General features: G+C 43.1%; 1 protein-coding gene across 1 annotated transcript in view; it reads left to right on the forward strand.

Annotated features, from left to right (window-relative positions):
* The first annotated feature begins 8585 nt into the window (after positions 1 to 8585).
* The window catches only part of ECT2L (epithelial cell transforming 2 like), a 55365-nt gene continuing 36384 nt past the window's right edge, over positions 8586 to 27566 (forward strand). Inside the window, exons 1-13 of the mRNA XM_044291722.1 lie at positions 8586 to 8763; positions 10711 to 10823; positions 13487 to 13649; positions 14305 to 14557; positions 16793 to 16926; positions 17771 to 17898; positions 19365 to 19503; positions 19574 to 19742; positions 20804 to 20932; positions 23887 to 23979; positions 26954 to 27139; positions 27223 to 27326; positions 27414 to 27536. Of these exons, the coding sequence (XP_044147657.1) occupies positions 8665 to 8763; positions 10711 to 10823; positions 13487 to 13649; positions 14305 to 14557; positions 16793 to 16926; positions 17771 to 17898; positions 19365 to 19503; positions 19574 to 19742; positions 20804 to 20932; positions 23887 to 23979; positions 26954 to 27139; positions 27223 to 27326; positions 27414 to 27536 (1833 nt within the window). The 5' untranslated portion in view covers positions 8586 to 8664. The remainder of the gene's footprint in view (positions 8764 to 10710; positions 10824 to 13486; positions 13650 to 14304; positions 14558 to 16792; positions 16927 to 17770; positions 17899 to 19364; positions 19504 to 19573; positions 19743 to 20803; positions 20933 to 23886; positions 23980 to 26953; positions 27140 to 27222; positions 27327 to 27413; positions 27537 to 27566) is intronic.

Genomic DNA, 27566 nt, shown 5'->3' on the forward strand with positions numbered 1-27566 from the left:
CAATTAGCCCTCAGCTGCCTTTCATGTACTAATGAAAACCGCACTGTATAGTCCTTCTTCATTGTTAATGGCCATGCACCTTTAAACAGGGGCTGTTGCTGGTATAGGGTTTGGCTGGTTAGGTAGGGGGGACAATATGCATATTATGGCTGTTCTTGTCTGCAATCTCCTGCAGATTATTTCACAGTAAACACAGATTATTAATCGGCTCCGGCATGCCCACTTCTCTAGCGCTCTCCTGCCCTACAGGTGGGAGTCCTTCTTCTGCCATCTGCTTTTCCTCCTTTTCCACATCATCTAATATTGATGAGAATACAGGTGAAACTCGAAAAATTTGAATATCGTGCAAAAGTCCATTTATTTCAGTAATGCAACTTAAAAGTAATTGCATTAATGCAGCTTAAAATTAGTATTTTGTGAAAAGGTTCAATATTCTAGGCTCAAAGTGTCACACCCTAGTCAGCGAATTAATCCGTACCCCCGAAAAAAGGGTACCTGAGATAATTATCTAAATAATAACAAATAAAGGCTTGAAATATCTCGCTTTGCATGTAATGAGTCTATCTCATATGTTAGTTTCACCTTTTAAGTTGCCTTACTGAAATAAATGAACTTTGCATGATATTCTAATTTTTTGAGTTTCACCTGTTTGTCATCAGGAGCATGGGCGTAGGGATCACCATAGCAGCCATAGCAATGGCTATGGGGCCCAAAGCCACTGGGGGCCCGGGCCATGGGTAAGGATTATTATTATTATTTTTATTCATGTAGTGTAGCTACAGGGGTCGCAGGCCCCTCCAGGACAGACAGAGAAAGCGCTATCTGCAGGGCCTGCAGGCTGTGGGCGGTGCGATAGGGCGCAGCCAGAGGCAGAGAGACATACCTGCAATGAGGAGATGGAGTGGTCCCGCTCCCAGTCTGGGCGGCAGTCCAACTGGCGGAAGTGGAGGAGGCAGAGCGTACAGCTAAGTTGCGTGCTGCTGGGCCTGGCAGCGCTGCTGGAGTGTGGGCGAGCAGACGTTCAAGTGGCTGTGAGGTGAGGGCTGGCTAACTCTGGGACTGGTAAAACTTACTCTGGAGTCCTGGACCATTATATCTGGGGAGGAGGGGGGAGCAGCACCCTGGTGGTCTGGACCAGTACATTTAAGGAGAAGGGGGGAGCAGGACCCTGGAGGTCTGGTCTGGACCATTATATAGGTGGGAAAGGACACTGGAGGTCTGGACCATTATATCTGGGGAGGAGGGGGGAGTGGGATCCCCAAGGTCTGGACCATTATATCTGGGGAGGAGGGGGGAGCAGGACCCTGGAGGTCTGGACCAGTACATTTAAGGAGAAGGGGGGAGCAGGACCCTGGAGGTCTGGTCTGGACCATTATATAGGTGGGAAAGGGCACTGGAGGTCTGGACCATTATATCTGGGGAGGAGGGGGGAGTGGGATCCCCAAGGTCTGGACCATTATATCTGGGGAGGAGGGGGGAGCAGGACCCTGGAGGTCTGGACCATTATATTTAAGGAGAAGAGGGGAGCAGGATCCTGGAGGTCTGGACCATTATATAGGGGGGAACAGGACACTGGAGATCTGGACCATTCTATTTAGGGGGGAGCAGGACCCTGGAGGTCTGGACCATTATATAGGGAGGAGGGGGTAGCAGGACCCTGGAGGTCTGGACCATTATATATTGGGAGTAGGGGGAAGCAGGATCCTGGAGGTCTGGACCATTATATTTAAGGAGAAGGAGGGGGATCAGGACCTTGGAGGTCTGGACCATTATATTTAAGGAGAAGAGGGGAGCAGGATCCTGGAGGTCTGGACCATTATATAGGGGGGAACAGGACACTGAAGATCTGGACCATTCTATTTAGGGGGGAGCAGGACCCTGGAGGTCTGGACCATTATATAGGGAGGAGGGGGTAGCAGGACCCTGGAGGTCTGGACCATTATATATTGGGAGTAGGGGAAGCAGGATCCTGGAGGTCTGGACCATTATATTTAAGGAGAAGGAGGGGGATCAGGACCTTGGAGGTCTGGACCATTATATTTAAGAAGGGGGGGAGCAGGACCCTGGAGGTCTAGACCATTATATTTAAAGAGAAGGAGGGAGCAGGATCCTGGAGGTCTGGACCATTATATAGGGGGGAGCAGGACCCTGGAGGTCTGGACCATTATGTTTAGGGAGGAGGGGGAAGCACGACCCTGGAGGTCTGGACCATTATATAGGGAGGAGCAAGACCCTGGAGGTCTGGACCATTATATATTTGGAGTAGGGGGAAGCAGGATCCTGGGGTCTAGACCATTATATATGGGGAGTAGGGGGAAGCAGGATCCTGTAGGTCTGGACCATTATATGGGGAGTAGGGGGAAGCATGAACCTGGAGGTCTGGACCATTATATAGGCAGGAGGGGGGAGCAGGACACTTGATGTCTGGACCATTATATCTGGGGACTGGCGGTGGAAGATTTAGGGTGGGAGGTCTAGGAGGGGTGTGGGGATGTTGGGGTGGGAGGTCCTGGAAGGGTGTTTGGGTGGGCGCTCTGGAAGGGATGGGGGTCTGAGAAGTATGTGGGGGTGGGAGATGGGGGGCCCATAAAAAATGTTGCTATGGGGCCCAGTCATTTCTAGCTACGCCCCTGATCAGGAGCATCCAGTTCCTCCTCTCTCTGCATCTCGCTGATTTTTCTAGGACATGGAGACCAAGAAAGATGATTTGGAAGAAATAAAGCCAGCAAAAGATGAGGATGGCCATCATTACAATCTGGCCCTACCTAAGGGGTGCAGACTGGATGGTATTGGTTGGCACGTGGGCACTGAAATAATAAAGGCTTCCATCTTATTAGTATTGAATTGCATTTCTTAGTTTACAGCTGATGTAGCAATATGTAAATGTAAAAATAAAACTGATGCAGATTAAGTCTCTCTGCACTCTTCCTCTCCAATATTCTTCTATTAATCGTTTTCACCAACACTGTCCCTAGCGCAAGAGCACTTGTCACGTCTCTCCCTATGGTCAGCATACAGGACAATGGCAGAGACCACGTGGGATGAGGGTTTTATAGGGCTGTGACATCACAGGGGATGGCTATCTGTGGATTGGCTGGCTGCACGGCATTATGAGTGATCTCGCTTTCGCGGGCTTCTTACTTTCACTTTGTAACGTGCAGTCGCCATTTTAGGAAAAACTTATTTGTTACCATGAAGTGCAAGAAACCTCGGACCGAATTCCGCTTTGAATGCTTCGCTTTGCTCAACGCTAATTAGGACTTCCCCCATTATTAATTCTGTGGGGTATTCTCAAATCTTGATCGGCAGGTGGGCCCTTAGGACTGGAGTTGAAGAACACTGGTATATATTATAAGAACTTAAAGGGATTTCCTGGACCTTTAATATTGATGGTCTGCCTCAGGATGGTCCATCAAAAACGAATCGGTGGGATTCTGAAACCCTGCACCCCCGCCTAACTACAGCTTTGTTTATTGTGTGTAGTGGATGGAGCTGGTTAACCCCTTAGTAACCACCAATACTATGGGACTATGGGCATCACTATGGGACCTTAGGCTGGGGCGATGCCTTTATAGAACACTGACATTAAAATGCATTGCACAATAGGAATAGTGCAATGTATTTCAGAAGCAATCAAAAGATCCTTTGTGTGATTATTAAATGGTTAAAAAAAATATAAAAAATAAAATTCCCTAAAAAAAAGTTTCCATTGAAAAAATGCTTTTCAAAGGAAAAAAATTGCAAAAATAAAATCTCCACATATTTTGGTCTTCTCGTTCCCGTAACGACCCGCACTACACAAATATGTAAATTTTCCCATATGGTGAACACTGTAAAAATAAATTTAAAAAAAGACAGAATAGCTGCTTTTTGCCACCAAAAAACAGAATAAAGAGCGACCAAAAAGTGTTATGTACCCCAAAATGATCATCCCACAAAAATAAAGCCCTCATACAGCTCTGTAGAAATAAAAATAAAAAAACATGGGTCTTGGTATGAGGCTATGCAAAAACTTTTTTTTATTATTTTAAAAAAGGTAGTAAAAAAAAGTATTGTATTGCTGGCTGTAATCATACTGACCCAGAGAGTAAAGTAGTTATTTATGCTGAAAAATGAATTCTGAAAAGAATATTTATAACGTAAAAACTCAGTAGCAGTATTGCAGTTTTTTCCTATCCCGCTCAGAGAAAGAATTACTAAAAGTTCATCAGTAAGTTATGTGTACCGCAAAATGGCACCATTAAAAACTGGCTACATAGACGGAAAAATTAAAAAGTTATAGCGACAATAAAAATAAAAAAAATGAAAAGAATTGCTTGGTCAGTAATGGTAGTTCAAATGCTGACTTCCAGAGCTACAGCAGAACGGCTGATTGTAGGGGGTTTGGATTTGTCAGATCTAGTGATGAGCGCTTCAGATGCTATATTCTGAAGTACTAGTTGGAACTGAAGCCGAGTTCGGTTTCAAGTTTTTTAAAGTGGGTTTTCCAGGACATCAATATAAAAGGACCAAGAAACCCTTATAAGGAACTGTCCAGCCTTATGATCCTCCACTTCTGCTCTCTCTCACCATGGCCATGTGAACACTGCAGTCCCACAATGGACTTAGCGGGTCAGCAGTATGACCAGTGACTGGCTGCAGCAGTTACACTGTACAACTCTATCCAGAGGAAGCAGGTTGTATAAATAAGGGGTGGAGGTCGAACAGAGAGTGTTGAAAGTGATGGATCGCTATACTGTCACTGTATAGAATTTTATTGTGTAATACTGTTGAGGGGGCCCTGACAAAATCTTTTAGTCCTCCTCCTCCTGGATGGGCCCCCTTCTGGGTCAGGGCCCCAAAGCAGTCGCTTCCCCTGCTTTCCCTATAGTTACACCCCTGGGAAAGGTGCTGAATTGATTTCTAAATATTTTTTTCATGGCTGGACATGTGGCATATGCAAGAAGCCACAGAGGAATCAAAATGTTTCATGTTGAGTGAAATACATAGATTGTTAGAAAGTTGTCTTCCAGACGTCTTGAGGTTCTTATCTCCATCTCTGTGCAAATAATTGTTCTGCTGATGACCTAGTGAACAGGCTTACTAAAAGATATGGTGTAGTGTGAGATCTGAAGCAGGGGAGTGTCTGCGTGTTGTCCATCCATCCCCTAGGAAACACAATGCGGTTCCTCCCCTTCTAGTACACAGAGGATCTCGGGGAGGTAAGACTATGCTCCTACAGTAGTAGCAAAGTAACTTGTGCAGAAAGTTTAGTGGTAGATGGCTGCATTAATACTTTGTGCTTCGTAATACTATACGTAATACTCTGTGAACTGCGTTTTACTCACATAAGTGGCTTACAAAGGTAGGTTTGTTCTATAGTTTTTCTATAGTACTATCATGTCATTGAGTTGCTGACAAGCAAGCTGCTATATACAGACTAGTGATTTTAAAGGAATGACCAGACTTGAAAGACAATTTTCAGTGTTCTCAACACATTTATTGACCATGAAATCTTGATGCTGTGCTTACTTTTTCCTACTGTAAATACCGTTATTTGTCTTAATCATTACATTTACTGTCAGTGAAAGAAAATCTATAAAGAGTCCACAAAGACTGAGTAGACGGCTGTTTTGTAGAATGACAATTTAGAATTTGATTGCGAAAACTAGACGTGGTTGTTATAGTATTGGCAAAACTATAAATCTATGCTTCTCCCTCACATTGCATGAGGAGCAGAAGAGACTGGCATGATGAATGTCTCATGATGAGCGGACTGCCAGGCCCTGTAACTGCCGAGAACCAGAACGTGCTGATAGAATACAGTAGCGCTATATAAGTGCATAAAATAAATAAACCATACTGAGACCTGTGTCAAGCAAAGTAAAAAGTTTTGACTCCTGTGACGGAGAAAACTGGATCAGTGGGGTCTGTAAAAAGTTCTCCCAGTCTGTTGAATCTCCATTTCTTCTACATCATACTGTGGAAAAGACTGAATTCAGGATGGACATGATCCGTGGACTCTGTTTGTGGATTATTTCCTGCTGATGGTTAGAACATCAGTAATATGCTACTGAGAGTATTCAGATATAGTGATACAAAAAATCTGTAATGTTCTAGTTATTTTTTTTTGTATCACTATATCTGAATACTCTCAGCATATTACCTGAGCAATGCTGTAAACTACAGTAATCTCATAATGGTACTCATCATGGACCAGTGGCTAACACTGGTGCCTTGCAGTGCTGGGGTCCTAGATTCGAATCTGACCATGGGCAACATCTGCATGGAGTTTGTATGTTCCTCCCCATGTTTGCATGGGTTTGCTCCGGGTACTCCAATGTCTTCTCACACTTCAAAGACATACCTGATAGGGAATATAGGTTGTGAGCAACTGCTGCAGAATATGTCAGCGCTATATAAGTGAGCAAAATAAACACGTTACAAGTCATAATGTGGCATGAACCTGCCAACAGTGTGCAACGTCTAATTTGCCATCTGATTGTAACTTAAAGAAGCACTCCAGCACTTTTTTTTTCTTTCATAGCGCAGCATGGGCTTTTCTTGTGTATGCCTTATGTATACCTGTTTTAGTTGATATGCCATTTATGGGTTGCCTGCCATCTTGATTCCTTTTTTCCCACTGATATGGCTCCCCGAATGCTCCCTACATTTTCCATTATGCCCGGACATTGTAAAGAAAATGGAGTGGAGTCCTATTACATTAAGGGCAGTAATGATAGACCAGTGCTTTTCCCTCACACTAAAGAGTCTCAATGTATTCCTATGTGATGCAGCTTCAGCCTGTCTTCCTGCCTCCTGCTTATGATTGGTTTCTTCTTGTCAGCTTTTACAGGAAGGAAGAGAGCAGTGTGAAGAGGCATCTCATAGAACACGCTGGGGAATCTACACTCAGATAGTTTAGACAGGAAGTGTGATCCAGGGTAGGTTGACATATGTGGCAGGTTAATCCGGTAGTCTGTTCTGGCAGAGGAGGAGACTACCAAAGTTACTGTATTTGGCATAGCTGGGCACCATCGGATCCCCATTTATTATAATAGGATCCAGCGGGTTTCCAGATTAAATGCTGCTATTCTGCTGGAAAAATACCTCAGTATTTTTGTCAGCAGAATGCCTGCATTTATGCTGTATCCTATTTTAGCGAATGGGGATGGGATTCAACGGCGTCTGGCTATCTGCTCCTTTGCTGGAACTGACTACTGGATTGCCTGCCAAAGATGTGAACCTACTTTAATCATTGTATGGCACCTCTGCATAGGGAGAGTGGAGCTTGAGGAGATGCCTGAAAGCCTGTAATTTGCAGCAGGTAAGCCACACAGGGGAGACTGTCATCATGTCTACACAGGATAGAGCTCCCTGGACTGATGGTAGGACTGTAGGTCACATGACTAGGTACCCCTAATTAAATAGATCACATGATATTTAAGGCCCTTCATCTCCCAGGGTGCATTGCAATTAGCCCTTCCTCATGTATAGCCACAGAGATACATATGATATGTAATTCCCCACAATTTCATTCTCCACTGTCTAGAGAGAGATATAGCTATATATGTTTATGACTTTAGAAGTAGGGATGAATGAATTAAAGGTGTCTGGGCCACTTTAGTATGAGATCAGCCGTCTCGGAGAAGAGAAAGAGAGGATGGAAGCTACTGAGCATGTCAGTCCACTACTAAATGAAAGGTGGACCAGAAAGATAAACAGCAGAGGGTGCTACCATAGAGAAAAATGTATGAATGCAACTGAGCTAGAGTGAAACAAAAGCCCCTCCAAGAAAATGTGGTGAAGGTAGCATTAGATGTGCAAAAAATACTGGGGCATAGTAAAAAGCTGTGCTACTTTTTAATACACTTTCGATAAAAAGGGGCCTTTAAAGGGAACCTGTCAACGGGATTTGATGTATAGAGCTGAGGACATGGGTTGCTAGATGGCCGCTAGCACATCCGCAATACCCAGTCCCCATAGCTCTGTGTGCTTTTATTGTGTAAAAATACAGATTTGATCCATATGCAAATTACCCTGAGATGTGTCCTGTCCCTGAGATGAGTCCAGCGTGAAGGAGCCCAGCACCGCCCCGCATCCTCAGAATCTCCTCCTTGCTCCCCGACGTCAGAAAACCAGAGCACTGTAATCTTGCGATGTGCGAGCTAACGCATGCACAGTGTCTTCATAGTGTTCCTTCCCTGTGCCGGCATCAGCCTCAGGGAAGGAACTGCGCATGCGCTAGCTTGCGCATCGCAAGATTACGGCGCTCTGTCTTTCTGACGTCGGGGAGCAAGGAGATGATTCTGAGGATGCGGGGCGGTGCTGGGCTCCTTCACGCTGGACCCATCTCAAGTACAGGACACATCTCAGGGTAATTTGCATATGTATCAAATAGTTTTTTTTACACAATAAAAGCACACAGAGCTATGGGGACTGGGTATTGCGGATGTGCTAGCGGCGATCTAGAAACCCATGTCCTCAGCTCTATACACAAAATCCAGGTGACAGGTTCCCTTTATGAGGTAATGCTACCAATGTACTGTAATTGAATTTCACTTTACCATTTCGTACATTACTGTGTCTGTAGGAGAAATGATGACCAGTCCTCGGAGACAAAGTCCACACAGTGTAAAGAAATGGCAGCTGGAAAGTCTTGGGCTCCAGGGTGGAGAGGTGGAGATGGCAATCAGAGACAGCATAAACCTGGATCAGCCTGTGAGCAGCCAGACAAGATTTAGTGCCTGGACACCAAAGGCCTGCACGTCTGCCAACAAGCAGGTACATGGAGTAGTTATCAGTCCTGGAAGCATGGATAGTCTACTCAATAAAGAATTAGCTCAGTGGGATAGGTAATTGACACTACATTGGGTAGGTGCAGGGCTGGTGCAAGGATTTTTGCCACCCTAGGCAAAAGCTAATTTTGCCGCCCCCTTGACTCCGCCCATTGACCACACCCCTTTTCCCGCCCCTTTTTCAGCCACCTATTGCATGCAACATTTAACTATGGTCGTGTACCCTGTGCTAGTCCGACTATGGTCATTTATATATAATATCGCAGGATAGCGCGCCCGAAGTCAGGGCCGGTGCAAGGATTTTTGTCAACAGAAGCAAATGTACATTTTGCCCCCCCCCCCCCATCATTTCACATTTCTGCCCCTCATGATTCATGTCCATTTCTTGCCCCCCCATGTGCTAATATCATAGTGCCATCCTCTCCCCCTGCCCCCTAATGTGCCAGTATAAAGTGCCTCTCTCCTCCCCCCTCCATGTGCCAGTATCATGGTGCCAATAGCCCCCCCCCCCCTCCCCCGTGGCAGTAAAGTAACAGTCCGGTATTAAAAAAAAAAAAAAAAAAAAAAAAAACACTTTCAGAAAAGTTTTCCTGGGATTCGAACTCACAACCTTTACACATCAGAGGCAAGGCATTTACCCTCACAGCCATGAAAGCTGTATTACCAATGGCTTAAAAAAAAAAAAATATAAGACTTCTACTGTAGGTAACTTTGATAGTGTACATCCATACACATGACAGCTGCCCCAGTACACTGTGTATGGATGTATTAGAGCTGGGTGTGTTGGGGCAGCTGACATGTGTATGGATGTACACTAGGTATCAAAGTTATGTACACTAGGTATCAAAGTTACCTACAGTATAAGTCTTATTTCTTTTTTTTTTAAGCAACTAGTAATACAGCTTTCATGGCTGTGAGGGTAAATGCCTTGGCTCAGATGTGTCAAGGTTGTGAGTTCGAATCCCACGAGAAACTTTTCTGACAGAAAGCCTAGATGAGATTTAAATACACCAGGGTGTCTCAGCTGCGACAGCTGCGTGCCGCTCTCTCTGCCCGTAGTGAACTCATCGGAGCGCGTCTGGCCGGCAAGAACAGAAGGAGATGAGATGAGATGATCTCAGATGGATGACACAAGTAGGGGGCGGGGCGGGGCGCAGGCGGCGGCCGGCGCCCCCAGGCAGAGTGCGCTCTACGCGGTTGCCTACTCTGCTTATGGGTGGCGCCGGCCCTGGGTAGGTGGACCACACAGTACCAGTACTGCTGCCTCTATAGTTTGCACCAGTCTTTTTTTTTTTTTCTTAAGATATGTTAAGATTCACAATTTTTCTTGTACTTTTTGTCACTGTCCTGATAGGTGTTACATCTCAAACAGGGTTTATTGAAGGCAGCATGGCATAGATGTGGCTTCAGGAAACTTGCCGGTCTTTAGCTAGCAGATTTACATTCTGGCCAGTAAAACGTGCCCCCACTATGTCATTATGTTATGGTTATATGGTATTTTTTTAATTTTTTTATTTTATATGAAACTGAAGAGAATTTGTATTAGAATTGTGTAATTTTTTATTTTTTTAACCCTTCAGGCGGAAAATGGTATCTGAGCTGTAGGTAGCGTGTTATAAAGCGGGAGGAGCTGAGCGGTTTTATGGGAAAAGATTCAGTAAAACCTGTAATTTATACATTTACATTCCTGCTCATTCTGGACTTTGAAGTTGCATTTTACCTGCCTGATCCTACTGCTGGCACCTTGTACCACGTGGAACGAGTGTTACTGGTGGAGCGCTAGCTAAACAATAGCTCAGATTATATCTCTTTAACGTCCGTCTGCTGCTTTTAGGTCGTGAGCAGATAACCAAAAGTGCCTTCTCATCATATCGCGATAAATTCTGATCATAGAGGGAAAGTTAACATTCCTTTCAATCTTTTTCATTTGCAGCTATTTCATGAAAGAGTTAATCTGATAGGACACTGGTATGATTTATGGACAGATAAGCAGCGCAAACAATTTCTACATGCCATTTTAACAAGGAGCAGCAGATCACAACTAAAGTAAGCAAAGGTTATGGCTTAATAGGGGCACATTTAGGGTATATTCCCACGCTGCAGGTTTGTTGTAGACATTTCTGAGTCTGGCCGGTACATGTGAATGAGGCAGGCAGATGATTGGAATGGATTGTCAGTTGTTTCTGCATCATATGTGCCATGTGTGAATCCGCTCTTTAAGCCGTGAAGGAGCCCACTCATTTACATGCAGCGATCACCTCCACTGAATGAGGACGAGGGATCGCTATTGAGATCCCTCGTCCTCGTACAGAATCATGGTTTCTGAGCAGCAGATTGCTGTTTAAACTGCACGATCTGCTGCCCAGAAGCCATGATCGTTGGTGCCTGCATGAACGGCAAGATCACCCGATGAACAAGCGCTTTGCTCGTTCATCGGGTGATTGGTAGCACATTTACATGGCCAGATTGTCGGGAACGACCTTTCTTGGGCCATGTAACTGCACCTTAAGCCTCTTTTACATTTGCGTTATGAGCTCTCCGGCAGGCTTTTCCTGCAGAGATTTTCAGACACAGTCCTGGCAAATTTGTGATGTCTGGCCAAAAATGGGCGAGGTTTGCGCAAACCATTTCCTGGCGGGGATCAGGACATTCTGAGGGGAGTGGCTTATATGCCCCAATTTTACACAGTGAAACATTGGTAAGCAGTGATGGCCAGTTCGCCGTGTTCGCCTGCAAACACATGCGGCCTGCCATCTTAACTCACAAGTCCGGTGATGCACAGGTAAGCCCTTACCTGTGCCTGTGACGGGAGCCAGTCTGAAACAAATGCGGTTTCCGGGAGCAGGCAGTTCCGAGAACAGCCCGATGAAGGCCCCCAGCGGTTGTTCTCGGAACTACCTGATCCCGGTGACCGCATTTGTTTCAGACCGGCTCACGCACAGGCACAGGTAAGGACTTACCTGTGCATCGCCTGACTTGTGAGTTAAGATGGCAGCCCGCATGTGTTCGTGGGCGAACACGGCGAACTGGCCATCACTGTTGGCAAATATACTATAAGTGCATCCAGTGAAGATCTACTCGCTACCCGGCAAATATGTTGGGATTTGGCCAGACACGCGACTGAAAGCCTGCCAGAGAGCTCTTAACACTAGTGTGAAACTAGCTTAAGGAAAATTGGCGTACTGCTGAGCAGTATTTTAGACTGATTTCCCTTCCAATGGATTCGCCAACACAGGGCTCATTTCATGGAGAGTGTGCCATGTGGTACTGAATAATCTCAGATTATCCATGTAGTAAACAGGCACTATTTAGTGCTTCAGTTTTCCCCGTGTCCAAAATGGGAATAGACGATTGATACTGCTGCAATAAGATTTTGGGGTTTTCTAACAAAATGAGAATTCTGCAAATCTCACTGCAGCGTTTCCCCAACAAAAATCCACAATGGTAAAGTGGCATAAAATGAACTGGACCTTACTAAGTTGTATAGTTGCAACCCACTGATAAAGCCGCCCCACTGTATAAGAAAATATCTTCTGTACTTTACTCCAATATACGTAGTCATCTGTTTTGTTACTTTTTTCAGCAACTGACTTCTTTATTACAGGGATTCTTCAAGTTTTTACAGTTGGTGACCCATTCTTTGTATAGGTCACTCATCAATGTTAGATTGCAGGGATTGGCTTCTTGCCCCCCCCCCCCCCCCCCGCCCCCATCAGATCTGGGCTACCTATCTATTACTGGCCTATCCTAACGATGGGTCATCAGTTTTAGAAACCTAGATAACCCTTTAAGAGAACATAATACTTTATTGGACTGAAACAAATGTACCTTGTCCAGTGTTTTTGGAAATAACTTTGTGTTATTTCTGACAAATTTATCAAAATGTCTCATGATGTTGATAAATATGTCTTTAGTTTTTACGGCACTCGTCTACTGAAGTGAGATTGCGCAAAAATTTTGCAACATGCAACTGAATGTGTAAATCATGCAAGTCACGCATACTATGAGGTCATTAGTAAACATATTAAAGAGGGTCCAATACTGACCCCTGTGGTACTAGTGACTGTGAACTGTCTGAGGCTATACCATATATAAACTGAATGTTTATAAGCAACATCTCTTAGCAACCGTCCGTGAAAAACGCATCGCATCCCCACTTGCTTGCGGATGCGATTTTCACGCAGCTCCATTCACTTCTTTGGGGCCAGCGTTGCATGAAAATCGCAGAATATAGAAAATGGCTTCACGCATTGCACCCACGCGGAATACTCGCTTGTGTGAAAGGGGCCTAAGAATAATTGTCTGCGTTTCTATTTAAAGGGGTTGTGCGGGAATAGATCATTTCTAACAGGTGCCGGCAGCCTATCTCCACTACTGAAAGGATCATACTTACCTGCTCCCCCCGGCTCCAGTCCTCCTTGGGATTGGTATGGTCACCTGATCCTCTTCAGTCATCCACTGGCTTAAGCGGTGATGTGTCCACAAGAGACCATGCTGGGGAAGAGGAAAACAATCCACAGACCAGAAGATGGAGACGCGGGAGCCAGCTCGGAGGACCGGAGCAGCAGGGAGCTGGGTAAGTATGATCCTTTCAGTACAGAAGGCAGGCTGCCAGCAACTCTTCGAATTGTATTCCTGGACAACCCCTTTCAGTCACTGTATAATTATGCATAAAGCATGTAAGCTACAGAATATTCATTATCTCCTAGATTCATACAGGACTGGTTTTCTGAGGAAGTCCCTGTTACCAAGGTGGATTTTACCACAGTGTTACCCAGGATTCTCTCTCTGTACATCTTGTCTTTCCTCAATCCTCACGACCTGTGTTCTGCAGCACAAGTCAGTTGGCATTGGAAATTTCTCTCAGAACAGGTACGGTATGCGATACTAAACATTCTCTTCCTTTTCAGGGCTGGCATATTCTAATATATAATAATTACTGCTATTATCATATATCCTAGGCTACTAAAGGGGCCTGTGGTCACTTAGAGAGGGCCAGACCACAATTTTTCTCCTGTATGGAAAAGTGTGGCTCACCCTTGCAGCATTAACATTAGTGGTCAGAGTTTTGTTTTTTAGATGCAGACCTCCAGATACACTGTACAGACATGGGTATAAAAATAGCATGCTGGTTGCTTGCAGCCACCAATAGACGGAGTTTAGGAGCTAGCGGCATACTGTTATACACAAAACCCAATGACCATAACCTCATCGGCTCCCTCTAGTGGTGGCTTCAGGCAGTCTGTATTTTCAAATTTTTATCTATTCTAGTAAATGAATTAGAAACGCAAAGCTCTGACCCCTATACAGATATGTTAAGAAATAAATCAATAAGATAAAAAGTGGAAATTCCATTAAAGGCTCTGAAGAATTTCGCCTGTAAGAAGGTTCCATGATTTTGAACATATTCTATACATACTGTTGGTAATATATAAGAATTGTGCCTCTTAATGGGAAAGTCTAACCAGTGGTTACTTTTATTGCTGCTAAAAACTATGGAAATGCTTTTTTTCCTTCGTTTTCTCAGGATTGTCTATGGATGCCAAAATGCACAAAGTTTGGCTGGTTTTTGCCGTATACTCCCGCAGACAATGAGTATGGGGCATGGAAGAGACATTATATTTCATGCGCATGCAGCCTAGATTATCTGACACCAAGGGAAGCCGCTGAAACTTATGGTACATTAAATACGAGCAAGGAGAATAGAGAGGAGCATGAAGAAAAAGTACAGGAGAAGTGGCTACGCAAGATGCTTCATGAAAGACTGGCACTGGAAAAACGTGAGCATCATGTAACGATAGACATACGGTATATATTTTAGTAGAATCACTGGGAAGAAGTGATATTCTTCCTTAACGGATTCCACATCTCCACCCAAAACCTAGGAATTAATGTTTTATGAGAACTAATTATAATATCAGTCTCAAGTCATACATGCAGATCCAGGTAGCTGGGATATAGGCTGCTGTATACAGGGCCATTACCCTGTAGGACTGATTAAAGGGGTGTTCCAGCACAAAAGAAATGCTTTCCCCTAGAGTGCACAGAACTTATATTCACCTCGCCCATCCCCTGCCATTGTCATTCTGACGAGACAGGGTTCCCCACTCCACTTCCTGTTCCTATCTTTACACGGCAGGAAAGGGCTGGGATTACTGCTTAGCCACTGGTCATGCTCTTCCAACCAAGATTGGATATTTCTAGCCATGTGACATGTCGCATTGTCTTGCTGGAAGATCCCATCCACCCCATGGAAGACAATCAGCATATTTGGGTGTACGTGATCTGCAAGGATAGATTCATCAGATCGGTTGAGAGTGCCTTCTACGTGGAGGAGAGTGCAGAGAGAATTCCATGAAAACATTCCCCAGGCATAACACTGCCACCACCAACCTGTGTTCCTCCAACAATGGTTGCAGGATGTTTGTTTTCTGATGTTTCTCCCCTGACACGCCTGTTTGATGAAGCAGAAAATATCAGAGGAGGCAACCCGCTGCCAATAAGTGGAGGTCCATTTCCAATACAGCCACGAAAATTGATGACTTTTCTGCAAAGGCAACTTTATTAGCAGAGGCATAGTGACCATCCATCTGCTTCCGAACCCCATATGCAGTAGGGTGCTCTGAACTGTTGTGCTGAGTAGCCCCCCCAGTTCATTTTGGTGGTGATCTGCTCCACTGTAGCCAATCAGTCCACTTGTGTGCACCTTAGTAGCCGACATTCACGTGATGCTCTGCAGTTTCCATCGTGCCATTTATCCACTCATGACATACTTTTACCACAGCAGCACACAAAAAGTGGCCCTATGTTGTAGGAAAGTCCAAATTGACAGAAGGCAGGGCAATACAAGTAGGTAGGGACAACACAAGCCACAAGTAGGCAGGGCCAGCCATACTGTAGTGCAGGGAAAATGCAGTTCAATTCAGGAGGGCACCTGTGGGTGCTTGCCAGGTGCATGAGTACCTGATGCTCCCAGCATTAATTAATACTGAGAGCATTAGATTATGTGCCCAGCCATCTGAAGTGAGGAGGGTTCAGACGGCGCCCAGGACATCAGCCCACCGGGAAATTTCCCTGTAGGGTCTATGGCCAATCTGCCCCCTTGTATATACATATGTATGTACAGATATGAAGTGCATTCGGATGCAGGGAGTATGGCGGTTACTGTTGGATTAAGGGATTGGATTCAAAGGAAAAATGTAGAAGGGATGACCATAGAAGAGTTGGATTGGGGAATGTGATAGGCCAGCCTAGACAGATGTGCCTGTGAGATACCCATATAACCAACGTTAGTAGTTCACGCTGATCAAGCAAGAGCCTATGTGTAATTACTTTAACTATCAAAATCTGTTCTTATGAGAGAATTGTAAAGTGTGTTTCATACTATGGCTCTTGTGTATATTACTAGTGAAAGTTCAGTCTTGACTTATAAGCAGGATAATGCTTTAGTACCTCTAGTACCCTGCAGCCTTCTTTAGGCTGGAGTAATGGGATATAATTCAGATGTATCTAAGGCAGATGGACTAAAACACGCTTCACCATTATTTCCTGCAGATTATGTCATGTACATGTTTAATGAAACTTCTATGGTTCCCATCTAGTTCAGTGACTAAACATAGTTATCATAATGCAAACTGAAAAGTACCCTGGCCATGCAACCTTTTCACATCTCATATCATTATGTACATAAGGCCTGGTGTCTGCTAGTTTAGTAGCTTACCTCTGTTCCTACCTTTCAAAAACTGAAGCAAGAAAGGCTGCTAAGAGACAATCTTGAACAAGACCCAATGGTGTAATAAAGATACATTTAGACCTAGTATAGCAAAACTCAGATAATCTCATAGACCCTAGACTGGTAGAGGGTGACTCTTATTTGGACCCTAGTAATCCTGGAACATTAAGTGATCACCTGCAGAGCCAGCGGGACCATAGAGATATGGATTTTGTTGGACAGTGTAAAAACATTTATACTGATTTATGTACTCAGCACTATGAAACACACTCTTTCTCTTTAGGAGAGCTCTTTAAAACCAGACCTCCTTGGATGAGCGGAACATGGAGATCAGCAATAAAATCCAGATTAACACCAACCCCGTCAATGAGTATGACTGACCAGGCTGCTCTGCAGGCTGCTCTCTGGCTTATCAAGGTGAGAGAAGATTGGGTTGCGTCTACGTGGATAAATGAGTGGTCTAGTGGTATGAAAATAAAATGCAATCAATATATGCATTATTGAACTTTTAAACATACTTTGTATTTCAAATCTTCATAATTTATGCAATATCTGCTTTCTGTCATGGAATAGAAACATAATAAAATTCTGCCACCACTACACTGAGCTTTAGATGTTTGAGTTCCATATAGAGTCACATTGTACACCTGCTTTGAATCTATGGCTTCAAGGTCTATAAAATATATGGAAGTTTCTATGTTTTATATACATGGTAACAGATTAAATATATAGGGGGACATTTATCAAATCAGGTAGATCATTTTTTTCTCTTAAAAATGTCGCAAGTTGTGGCGATTGCTCCATTTTCTGCAACATTTAGTGTCCCTTGCCACTTTTCAAAGTGACCTAGACCTAGAAATTAGACCTGGCTTATGGCTCATTTACCATGTGCAACTTTTTCCAAAAGTAAAGGTCTAAACAACATTGCACTCATGCCAAATATATTATTAAGGCCTTGTTCACACGTCAGTTATTTGATCAGTTATTTCCATCAGTTATTGTGAGCCAAAACCAGATGCGGATCAAAAACACAGAACAGTTGCAGATCTTTTCATTATACCTTATCTCTGTGTAGCCTCCACTCCTGGTTGGCTCACAAAAACTGATTAATATAACTGATCAAATAACTGGGGTGCACTAGTTCATAAAATTGGTGCAGACACACACAGCCTTAAGACATACTTTAAACAGACAAAAACAACCTCAAATAATAAATGTCACCCATAATCTTTGGTAAATGTATTTCTTGTAAATATTATAGGATCAAGACAAAGGCTCTGAAAAAGCTCTTACAAGTCGGATGAAGGAAGAAGATAGCCACACTCCCAGCTTCACATTAGCTCTGGAAAAGAAACTTGTAGAGCAGTCCATAAACTCATTGCCTAAAAGGTACATTCTGTATGACTGCATTCTTATAGACTCTTTCATTTTTTTTGTTAAGTTGCGGCCTTGCTCTAAAATAAAAAAAAAAGTTAAATTTTTTTACAGAGCTTTCCTAAAGCCACCTCAGTGTTGTTTTGGCTTGTTGTTTGTCCTTGGGGTCATTGTCCTATTGAAAGGAGAAACTTCAGCCTAGTCTGCAGTCCAGAGCATTCTGAATAAGGTTTTAATTAATAATATCTCTGTACTTTGTGCCATTTAGCTGTCCCTCAACTCTGACCAGTCTCCCTGTCCCAGCCACTAAAAAAACATTCCTACAGCATAATACTACAACCACCATGCTTCACTGTAGGGATGGTATTGGGCAGGTGATAAGCAGTGCCTGGTTTCCTCCAGACATGATGCTTAGAACTGAGGCCAAAAAGTTGAATCTTGGTTTCATCAGACCAGAGAATCTTGTTTCTCAAAGTCTGAGAGTCCTTTAGGTACTAATTTTTACTATGTGTCTTTTACTGAGGAGAGGCTTCTTTTTGGCCACTTTACCATAAAGCCCAGCTTGGTGGAGTTCTCGCAGTGATGGTTGACCTTCTGGAAGTTTCTCCCACCTGCACACTGGATCTTTGGAGCTCAGCCAGAATGGGTTCTTGGTCACCTTTCTTACCAACGCCCTTCTATCCTGATTATATAGTTTGGTGGGGCGTCCTGGTTGTTCCAAATGTCTTTCATTTAAGAATTATGGAGGCCACTGTCCTTTTTGAGAACTTTCAGTGCAGCTGACATTAGCTGTGCCCTTCTCCAGATCTGTGCCTCTGCACAATCCTGTCTCTGCACTCCACAGGCAGTTCTTCCCTCCTCATTACTTGATTTTTCTTTTATGCATTGGCAGCTGTAAGATCTTATATAAACAGGAGTGTCTCTTTCCAAATCATGTCCAATCTACTGAATTTACCACAGGTGGACAAGGTATAGAAATAACTCAAAGACGAAAACAAATGGGAGAACCCCCCCCCAGAACTAAATTTTAAGTATCATAGCAAAGGGTCTGAATATTTCTGTCCATGCGGATTGAGTGCAGATTGATGGGGAAAACATAACAAATGGCCAACATAACAAAATGTGAAAAAAGTGAAAGGGTCTGAAGACCTTCTGAATGCACTGTAGATAGATGCTAGGTAAATTGATAGAAAAAAATGATAGCTAGATAGATATATAGATACAATAGATAGATTTAATCAGAATATGTGAGGTGCACAGAATACAGAAGTCAACACGATTGGTGATAATTACCAGGAATGAGAATGGGTTTAATTGGGTTTGTAAAATGTCTTTCTATGCTACAAATTATATGAATTAATCCCATGAAACCCAGTTCTGCTTATGGAACGTAGGACAGGGCTGTAATTATTATAAGGATTTCTCACATATCCAGTATATAAAATGTATACTCTGTGGACTTCACAGTCTTCCTTTTTCAGGCAAAATGTAGCTGGATCTAACACCTACCCAGCTACATGGAACGGTCAGTGCCACAGACTCCGTTATCAGTACGCAGCGCCGTGCTCCTCTAATCCACTTTATCTTATGTTGATATCATCCCATATACCAGCATATGAGGTACTTCTACTTGATATATATTCTGTCTCATTTTAAATTCTTGAAAGCTCATCGCCATTTGTTCCTGCAGGTCCTTCTGGACAGTGTAAAACCCAACGTGATACCTATAGTTTATAACTACTGTGGGATGACACCTGAAAGTCTGCTCTTCTGTGTGGAGAAAGCTCTGGATGGGCGAGCAGCTGAAAGCATTGGGCTTATTGCAGACGGAGATTCTCAACAGATACATCTATTGGAGAGTAAGGATTGGTGAGATGTTGTGATACTGGAAAATCACTCTCGTATGCTGGTCAGGGTATTATGTAGTAGTAGTAGTGAGGGCATTGTGCAGAATTTGATTGATTTGGGTTTTGGAGGTGGTAGCGTAAGGAAACATGATTACCGTAGTCGCATGATGAGTTAAGGGTATATTCACCCTATATGCATCAGATTTGTAGCAGAGGTTTCTTTGACCATCATTTACAGTATCTGAATGGGGTTTGCAGAAATAAAATAAAAAAAATTCTCAAAAAACTGATTGTGTGGGGGTAAGTGGTTTCGATTGGCCAGTGTTTTTCACCATAGTCTTTTGAGAGCAGGTTTTGCAGTTTTCCACTGGCTTGAGCTACACAATGTTTTTGGCTGCATGATGTCGCACAGCCAAAGATACTGCAACATGCAAGTTGCTAAAAATCCAGCAGCTTTTCTGCCGACTGACCCATGGTCAGTAAAAAAAATATACTGAAATGTGAACAGACACATTTAAATCAACGGGTATGCATGCTGTCTGAGAAAATGCGAACAGCACAAGTCAGTGATAAACATAAATGTGGACGAGGCCTTAGGGCTCATGCACACAACCGTATGTTTTTTGCGGTCCGCAAAAAATACGGATGACATCAGTGTGCATTCCGTATTTTGTGGAACGGAACAGACGGCCCTTCATAGAACAGTACTATCCTTGTCTGTTATGTGGACAATAATAGGACATGTTCTATTTTTTGTGCGGAACAGAAATACGGAAACGGAATACACACGGAGTAACTTCCATTTTTATTTTTTTACCCTTTGAAGCGAATGGTTCCGCATATGGTCCACATAAAAAAAGGAATAGACATGGAAAGAAAATTTTGAAAATAGGAACATTTGTGTGCATGAGCCCTTAGACTGAGCAGTGACACCATAGAGAAATAGCTGTGTTTACTCAGAACATGACCGCTCTACCTATTACAATACCATCATGTAATCTTTTGTGTATTATAAATGTGCTCTGAGTGAGTGATATATAATTCATAACTTCTATGTGATTTCCATTTTCTAGGTGTAAGAATCACTTCCCATAGTATCCTGAGTTCTGACGTTAGGGACTTTTGGGAAAAACTGGGGAGCTGTGTGCAAGCAGAGAAAGATGGTGGCCATATTGACCTATTTGTTCCTCTAGCAGCTTCAGGTATGACAGATTTAATAGGATCATTTCTAGTCATTATCAAAGGGGTTGTCAACTCCTTTACAAGTGATGGCCTGTCCTCAAAATGAATGGAGAGCGGCTGCATTATAGGTGTGGGTCCCAGCGGTGGGACCCACACCTATAAGACAATGGGGGCATATCCTAGCGATATTCCCCTATTGTCCATGATGAGACAACCCCTTTAATGAATTTATACTAGACAAATTATTGATAAATCTCCTCACAGATGTAAACCCTGTGTGCCTTCAGCCACACGTATATGAATATATACAGTTACCATTGAACTCAATGGCAGTTGCAGAAAGGTGCAGTATATTTATGTCAGCATCTGACCCCCTCTTACCACAGGCCCCATAACAGTGGCATGGTCTGCCTCCATAGTGAGCACTCCACTGTGAGCAGGTCTGACTTGTATCTGCTGCCTTTTATCTTTTAGATATTAGTCGCATAGGACAGTAAATCCTATATACTTTTCTGGGACAAGTAAGGAGATGTGCCCACGCTATCAGCAATGGATGCCAGCTGCAATTTACAGCCGACATCCCCCTATCCAAGCTAGCTTAGATCCTGGCACTTTATCCTCGTAGTTGCCACAGTCAATAGAAACTGCAGTATTCTAGGTTCTTAGAGAGAAGGGGCTCCCTCTGTTATCCTATCAGTGCCCCTTGGAGCAATCTTAGGGCACCAAAGGTTGCCTAACAAAGGCACAGTCTAAGGCCTCTTTCACACTACCGTTTTTTGTTTCCTTTTTGCGGGCCGTTTTTTGCGTTCCGTATACGGTCCGTATACGGAACCATTCATTTCAATGGTTCCGCAAAAAAAAAAACGGTATGTACTCTGTATGCATTCCGTTTCCGTATTTCCGTTTTTCCGTTCCGTTGAAAGATAGAACATGTCCTATTATTGCCCGCAAATCACATTCCATGGCTCCATTCAAGTCAATAGGTCCGCCAAAAAAACGGAACACATACGGAAATGCGTTTTTTTTCTGAACCATCTATTTAAAATGTTATGCCCAGCCCAATTTTTTCTATGTAATTACTGTATACTGTATATGCCATATGGAAAAACGGAAATGAAAACACAACGGAAGCAAAAAAACGGAACAACGGATCCATGAAAAACGGACCGCAAAACACTGAAATAGCCATTATAGATTGTCAGTTTAAGGCCTAGTTCACACGAACGTATGGCTTTTATAGTTTTTTGCGGTCCGTTTTTCACGGATCCGTTGTTCCGCTTTTGAGTTCCGTTGTGTTTCCGTTTCCTTTCCGTTTTTCCGTATGCCATGTACAGTATACAGTAATTACATAGAAAAAATTGGGCTGGGCATAACATTTTCAATAGATGGTTCAGAAAAAACGGAACGGATACGGAAGACATACGGATGCATTTCCATATGTGTTCAGTTTTTTTTTGCGGACCCATTGACTTGAATGGAGCCACGGAACGTGAATTGCGGCCAAATATAGGACATGTTCTATCTTTTAACGGAATGGAAAAACGGAAATACGGAAACGGAATGCATACGGAGTACATTCCGTTTTTTTTGTGGAACCATTGAAATGAATGGTTCCGTATACGGACAGTATACGAAACACAAAAAAACGGCCCGTACACTCGCAAAAAAAAGTTTGTGTGAACTAGGCCTAAAACAACAGCACAATTTTTTTCCAATCTACCCAACAAAAATAATGAAAGTTAAGCAGTGATTTATATGTAACCCAAAATGGTTTAATTAAAAAAATATGACAACCCCCACTCGAAAAAAAATAAAATAAAAACAAGCCCCCGTACAGCTATAGAGGGAAAACTAATGTTTTGACTCTCCAAATGTGATAAGGAAAAAAAATCCTGCCCTCTTTAGCCTTGGTCCTTAAAGGGGTATTACACATTTTTAATATTGATCAGCTGAGATCTGACACCCTGCACCCCAGTGATGAGCTGTCTTAGAGTAACTTTAGCACCAGACATTCATAGCTTGGTCCGTTGTGTAGTGAAAAGAGCTGGTAACAACAGAGCTGCTCCCATGTAAGGCTACTTTCACACTTGTGTTGTGAGGATGCAGCAGGCAGTTCCGTTGCCGGAACTGCCTGCCGGATACGGAAATTCGTATGCAAACGGATATAATTTGTAGACGGATCTGTCTGACAAATGCATTAAAATTCCGGATCCATGTCTCCGGTGTCATCCAGAAAAATAGATCCAGTATTTATTTTCGCATGCGCAGATCAGAAAACCAGATCCGGTTTTCCGGAACACTTGGTACCGGATCTGGCATTAATACATTTCAATGGAAATTAATGCCGAATCCGGCATTCCGGCAAGTGTTCCAGAATTTTGGCCGGAGAAAAAACCGTAAGAGGGACTGAACTGAAGACATCCTAATGGATACTGAACGGATTGCTCTCCATTCAGAATGCATGGGGATGAAACTGAAGCGTTTTTTTTTTTCTGGTATTGAGCCCCTGTGATGGAACTCAATACCGGAAAAGAATAACGCTAGTGTGAAAGTATCCTAAGTGAATTAGAGCAGTGCTGCAGTTACAAGCATCTTTCAGAGCACAATGGACATAGCTGTGTCATTCTATTACCACCTTCCCAACTCTGGAGCTTCTCTGAAACAGCTGACCGGCAGGAATAAAGGATGTTGGACCCCCTCTGATCATTTCATGATGGCTTATCCTGAGGAATGGCAATCGATATTAAAATCCTGGAATACCCCTTTAAGGGTTTGATGTATATTTTATTTCCTCAGATTTTGGTATATGTTATGTTCCATCTCACTATCGCTTTCCACATGAGAAATGACAGCAGTATATAAGATTTTGACTACACTTTTCGTGAATTCTTCCACATTCTCTGGAACTCTACAGTTAACTATTACACGTGTACAGAGTGTAGCCTGCTCTCATGTTTTACATGTTCTATTACAGAAACTGGAATGGAAATGCTACGACGCCTTTCTCAGATCGCTGGGGTCCCATTTTGTTCCCCAACTGGGATTGCCACAGGGTCCTTCCATCATCGTAAGTTTAGGGCTGAAACTTTCAATTATTATTATTGTTACCCTAAATTCATGACCACTGTAGCAGAGTTAGGGCTCCTTGACATACACTCACCTAAAGAATTGTTAGGATCACCATACTAATACAGTGTTGGACCCCCTTTTGCCTTCAGAACTGCCTTAATTCTACGTGGCATTGATTCAACAAGGTGCTGATAGCATTCTTTAGAAATGTTGGCCCATATTGATAGGATAGCATCTTGCAGTTGATGGAGATTTGAGGGATGCACATCCAGGGCACGAAGCTCCCGTTCCACCACATCCCAAAGATGCTCTATTGGGTTGAGATCTGGTGACTGTGGGGGCCATTTTAGTACAGTGAACTCATTGTCATATTCAAGAAACCATTTTTCCAGTCTTCAACAGTCCAATTTTGGTGACCTTGTGCAAATTGTAGCCTCTTTTTCCTATTTGTAATGGAGATGAGTGGTACCCGGTGGGGTCTTCTGCTGTTGTAGCCCATCCGCCTCAAGGTTGTGCGTGTTGTGGCTTCACAAATGCTTTGCTGCATTACCTCGGTTGTAACGAGTGGTTATTTCAGTCAACGTTGCTCTTCTATCAGCTTGAATCAGTCGGCCCATTCTCCTCTGACCTCTAGCATCAACAAGGCATTTTCGCCCACAGGACTGCCTGCATACTGGATGTTTTTCCCTTTTCACACCATTCTTTGTAAACCCTAGAAATGGTTGTGCGTGAAAATCGCAGTAACTGAGCAGATTGTGAAATACTCAGACCGGCCCGTCTGGCACCAACAACCATAACACGCTCAAAATTGCTTAAATCACATTTCTTTCCCATTCTGACATTCAGTTTGGAGTTCAGGAGATTGTCTTGACCAGGACCACAACCCTACATGCATTGAAGCAACTGCCATGTGATTGGTTGACTAGATAATCGCATTAATGAGAAATAGAACAGATGTTCCTAATAATTCTTTAGGCGAGTGTATATTCAGTGAGTTTGATGCCATTTCAGACTCCAAAAACAACATTTAACTGGTGGTTTTGTTCCTGGTTACTTATCAGCAAAGGTCTCTTGCACTTCCACATAGCCTTCTACAATCACTATTCACTGTTCTAGGGAGAACACCATCTTTCTGACACAATAGGCCACTTTTATCAAACTGAATAATAAAGCAATCAGAGCTCAGCTTTCCATTCCCACAGGGCTCTGAGAAAATGAAAGCTGGGCTCTGATTGGTTGCTATAGACAACTAAGACAGATTTACTATTAGGCAGAAGATATTGGCGGCGGCAACTTTCTTATGGGCCGCCTTGTATCAGTTGTGTCCAGCCAGTTGTTTTCTTGTGGTGTCAGACACAAATGTTACATGTCTAGCATCTATAGACTGATAGCACTGGAGAGAAAATTGCAGCATGCAGCGTTTTTCTGTCTGGCGATAGTTGACATCTGACATCACAACTAATGCACCAGATGAATATGAAAAATCCCACAGAAATCGACGGGATCAGTTCTAGCTTCAGTGTCCCTCCAGGAAACGGAACCTAAAACCATGCTGAATAACGTGTGTGCAGGGACTGAAAGACTCTGACAAAGCTAAACACGTAAATTACTGGACTTTGTTGCGGACTATGATTGCTGTGATTCATGATGGACAAAGCTTGCTTTCATGTATCAGAAAGTCCCCATTTGATTCATGAAACACCACTTCGCGACCAGAAAATTGGCGTTTGGTACGCAGTGTCAGGAATATGAATAGTGGGCCCAATTTTCTTCTAATCAACGGTGAATACCACAATTTATCTGGACATCTTTGAACAGTTTTGAAACCAACTAACACCAGAAGAAAAAATGTCCTGCTTTTTCCAACAAGATGGGACAACATCCCGCAGCTCACGGAACTCACTGGCACAGGATCATGAACTGTTTACGGAAGAGCGAACTGTGAGCAAGGGGTTATGGCCACTACATTCCCCAGACTTGTTCACATGACATTTTTATCTGTGGGGAAATTTAAAACAGAAAGTGTCCTCTAACAATCCACATCCCCTGGATGAACTCAAGGAGAACATTCACAAACACCATCCGCAGCATCACAAGCAGCATTAGCCAACATAATCCGCCCAAAGATACATAGACGTGAACTGGGACCACTTTCAGCATCTTTTGTGACTTGTGGGTAATTAAAACAAAAAACAATCCACTTGCTCATTCATCTTGTCATACTATCGCTGGAGGCGGGCTAGATTTTCGTGGGCCAACCTTGTATAAATGCACCCAGTGGCACAGAAAAATTCATCAGTCAAATGTCCTCCACTGATAAAATAATGATGTATAATATCTCCTCACTTGTGTACTCTATAGATAATGCAGTTTAAACTCAATACTCCTTTGTCTCTTCCCTCTGTTCCCGGTTAGCCATGTATAGGCTATAGGCTTTGTAGCCATGTACAGGCTATGAGCCCATACATTGCTCCCTGAATTTATCAGGGCATTGCATATTATGGACACAACTAGCATTTGGTAGATTTTCAAACTGTCATGCATTTTCCCACTTCATATTGATCTTTAAATTGCTTGTTTTCCCATTATAGAAGTAGTTTGTTTGTGTTGTGTTTATATAGTTTTAACATCCTATGTTTGGTTGGTTGTGTCCCTTGGGCATTTAGCCCATATTATGGGGAGCCTGAAGACTAATCATATTGACAGCTTCAGATACTGTTGTGCACTGGTTAACATTAGGGTAAAAGTCATATTGCTTGGCCATATCCTTATTATGCTTTTCCCTTTTAATAGTCATTATAACTACACTCCTTCTGACTCATGTGATGTGGCTCCTGCCCTCTGATGATCTCTGCTTTAGATTAAACCAATAATTAAAGACAAACAGAATACTATTAACTCTAACCATACGTAGCTCTAAAATGTAATGCTGCTATGTTCTGCTGACATTAATATGATATCCATATCATCAGTTCTTAGTGAATGGCTGCCGGCACCCCCAAGAAGTGGATCCCCTCCTTTTTCGTACTTCACTGATGTGAAACTGCAAGCCTGGTGCAGACTGGCCGATGTAATGGAGGAGGCGCTGCATGTTGTCAGGAAGCAAATGAAGAAGTATCTAGCTGATCTCCAGAGGAATGTCTCTGGGAGGATAATAGGTAATCAGCTTGCTTCTATGAGGTACTTTTCTAGATGACATAAGACCTGTGAATCATGAACACAATGCTTTCTTTCAATGTAGGGCAGTTCATGTATGATGCAATGCCCATGGTAAAGGTGCTGACCAATTATAAGGTTGCTGAGGCTATAACTGAGGCTTTGGTGGAACTAGCCAAGGAGAAAAATGTATGTAAAAATGAAATAAACTCACTCTATATTTTTTCTTTTTTTATGCTATAAATATTGTCTGTTAATGTTCTTCATTCATTACAGGATCATCCTTTGGAGTTCATTACTATGTGTCTTCTAAGGAAATGTAGCAAGAACAAGGAGATCAGACATCAGCTTCTGATTTCAGAGGGAAATACAGATAATACACTGTCAGCATTTTTGAAGGTAAAAAGACAATTATGGTTTACCAGGGCC

The sequence above is a fragment of the Bufo gargarizans genome, chromosome 4, assembly GCF_014858855.1.
Source record: "Bufo gargarizans isolate SCDJY-AF-19 chromosome 4, ASM1485885v1, whole genome shotgun sequence".
In the NCBI taxonomy this organism is placed as follows: Eukaryota; Metazoa; Chordata; class Amphibia; order Anura; family Bufonidae; genus Bufo; species Bufo gargarizans.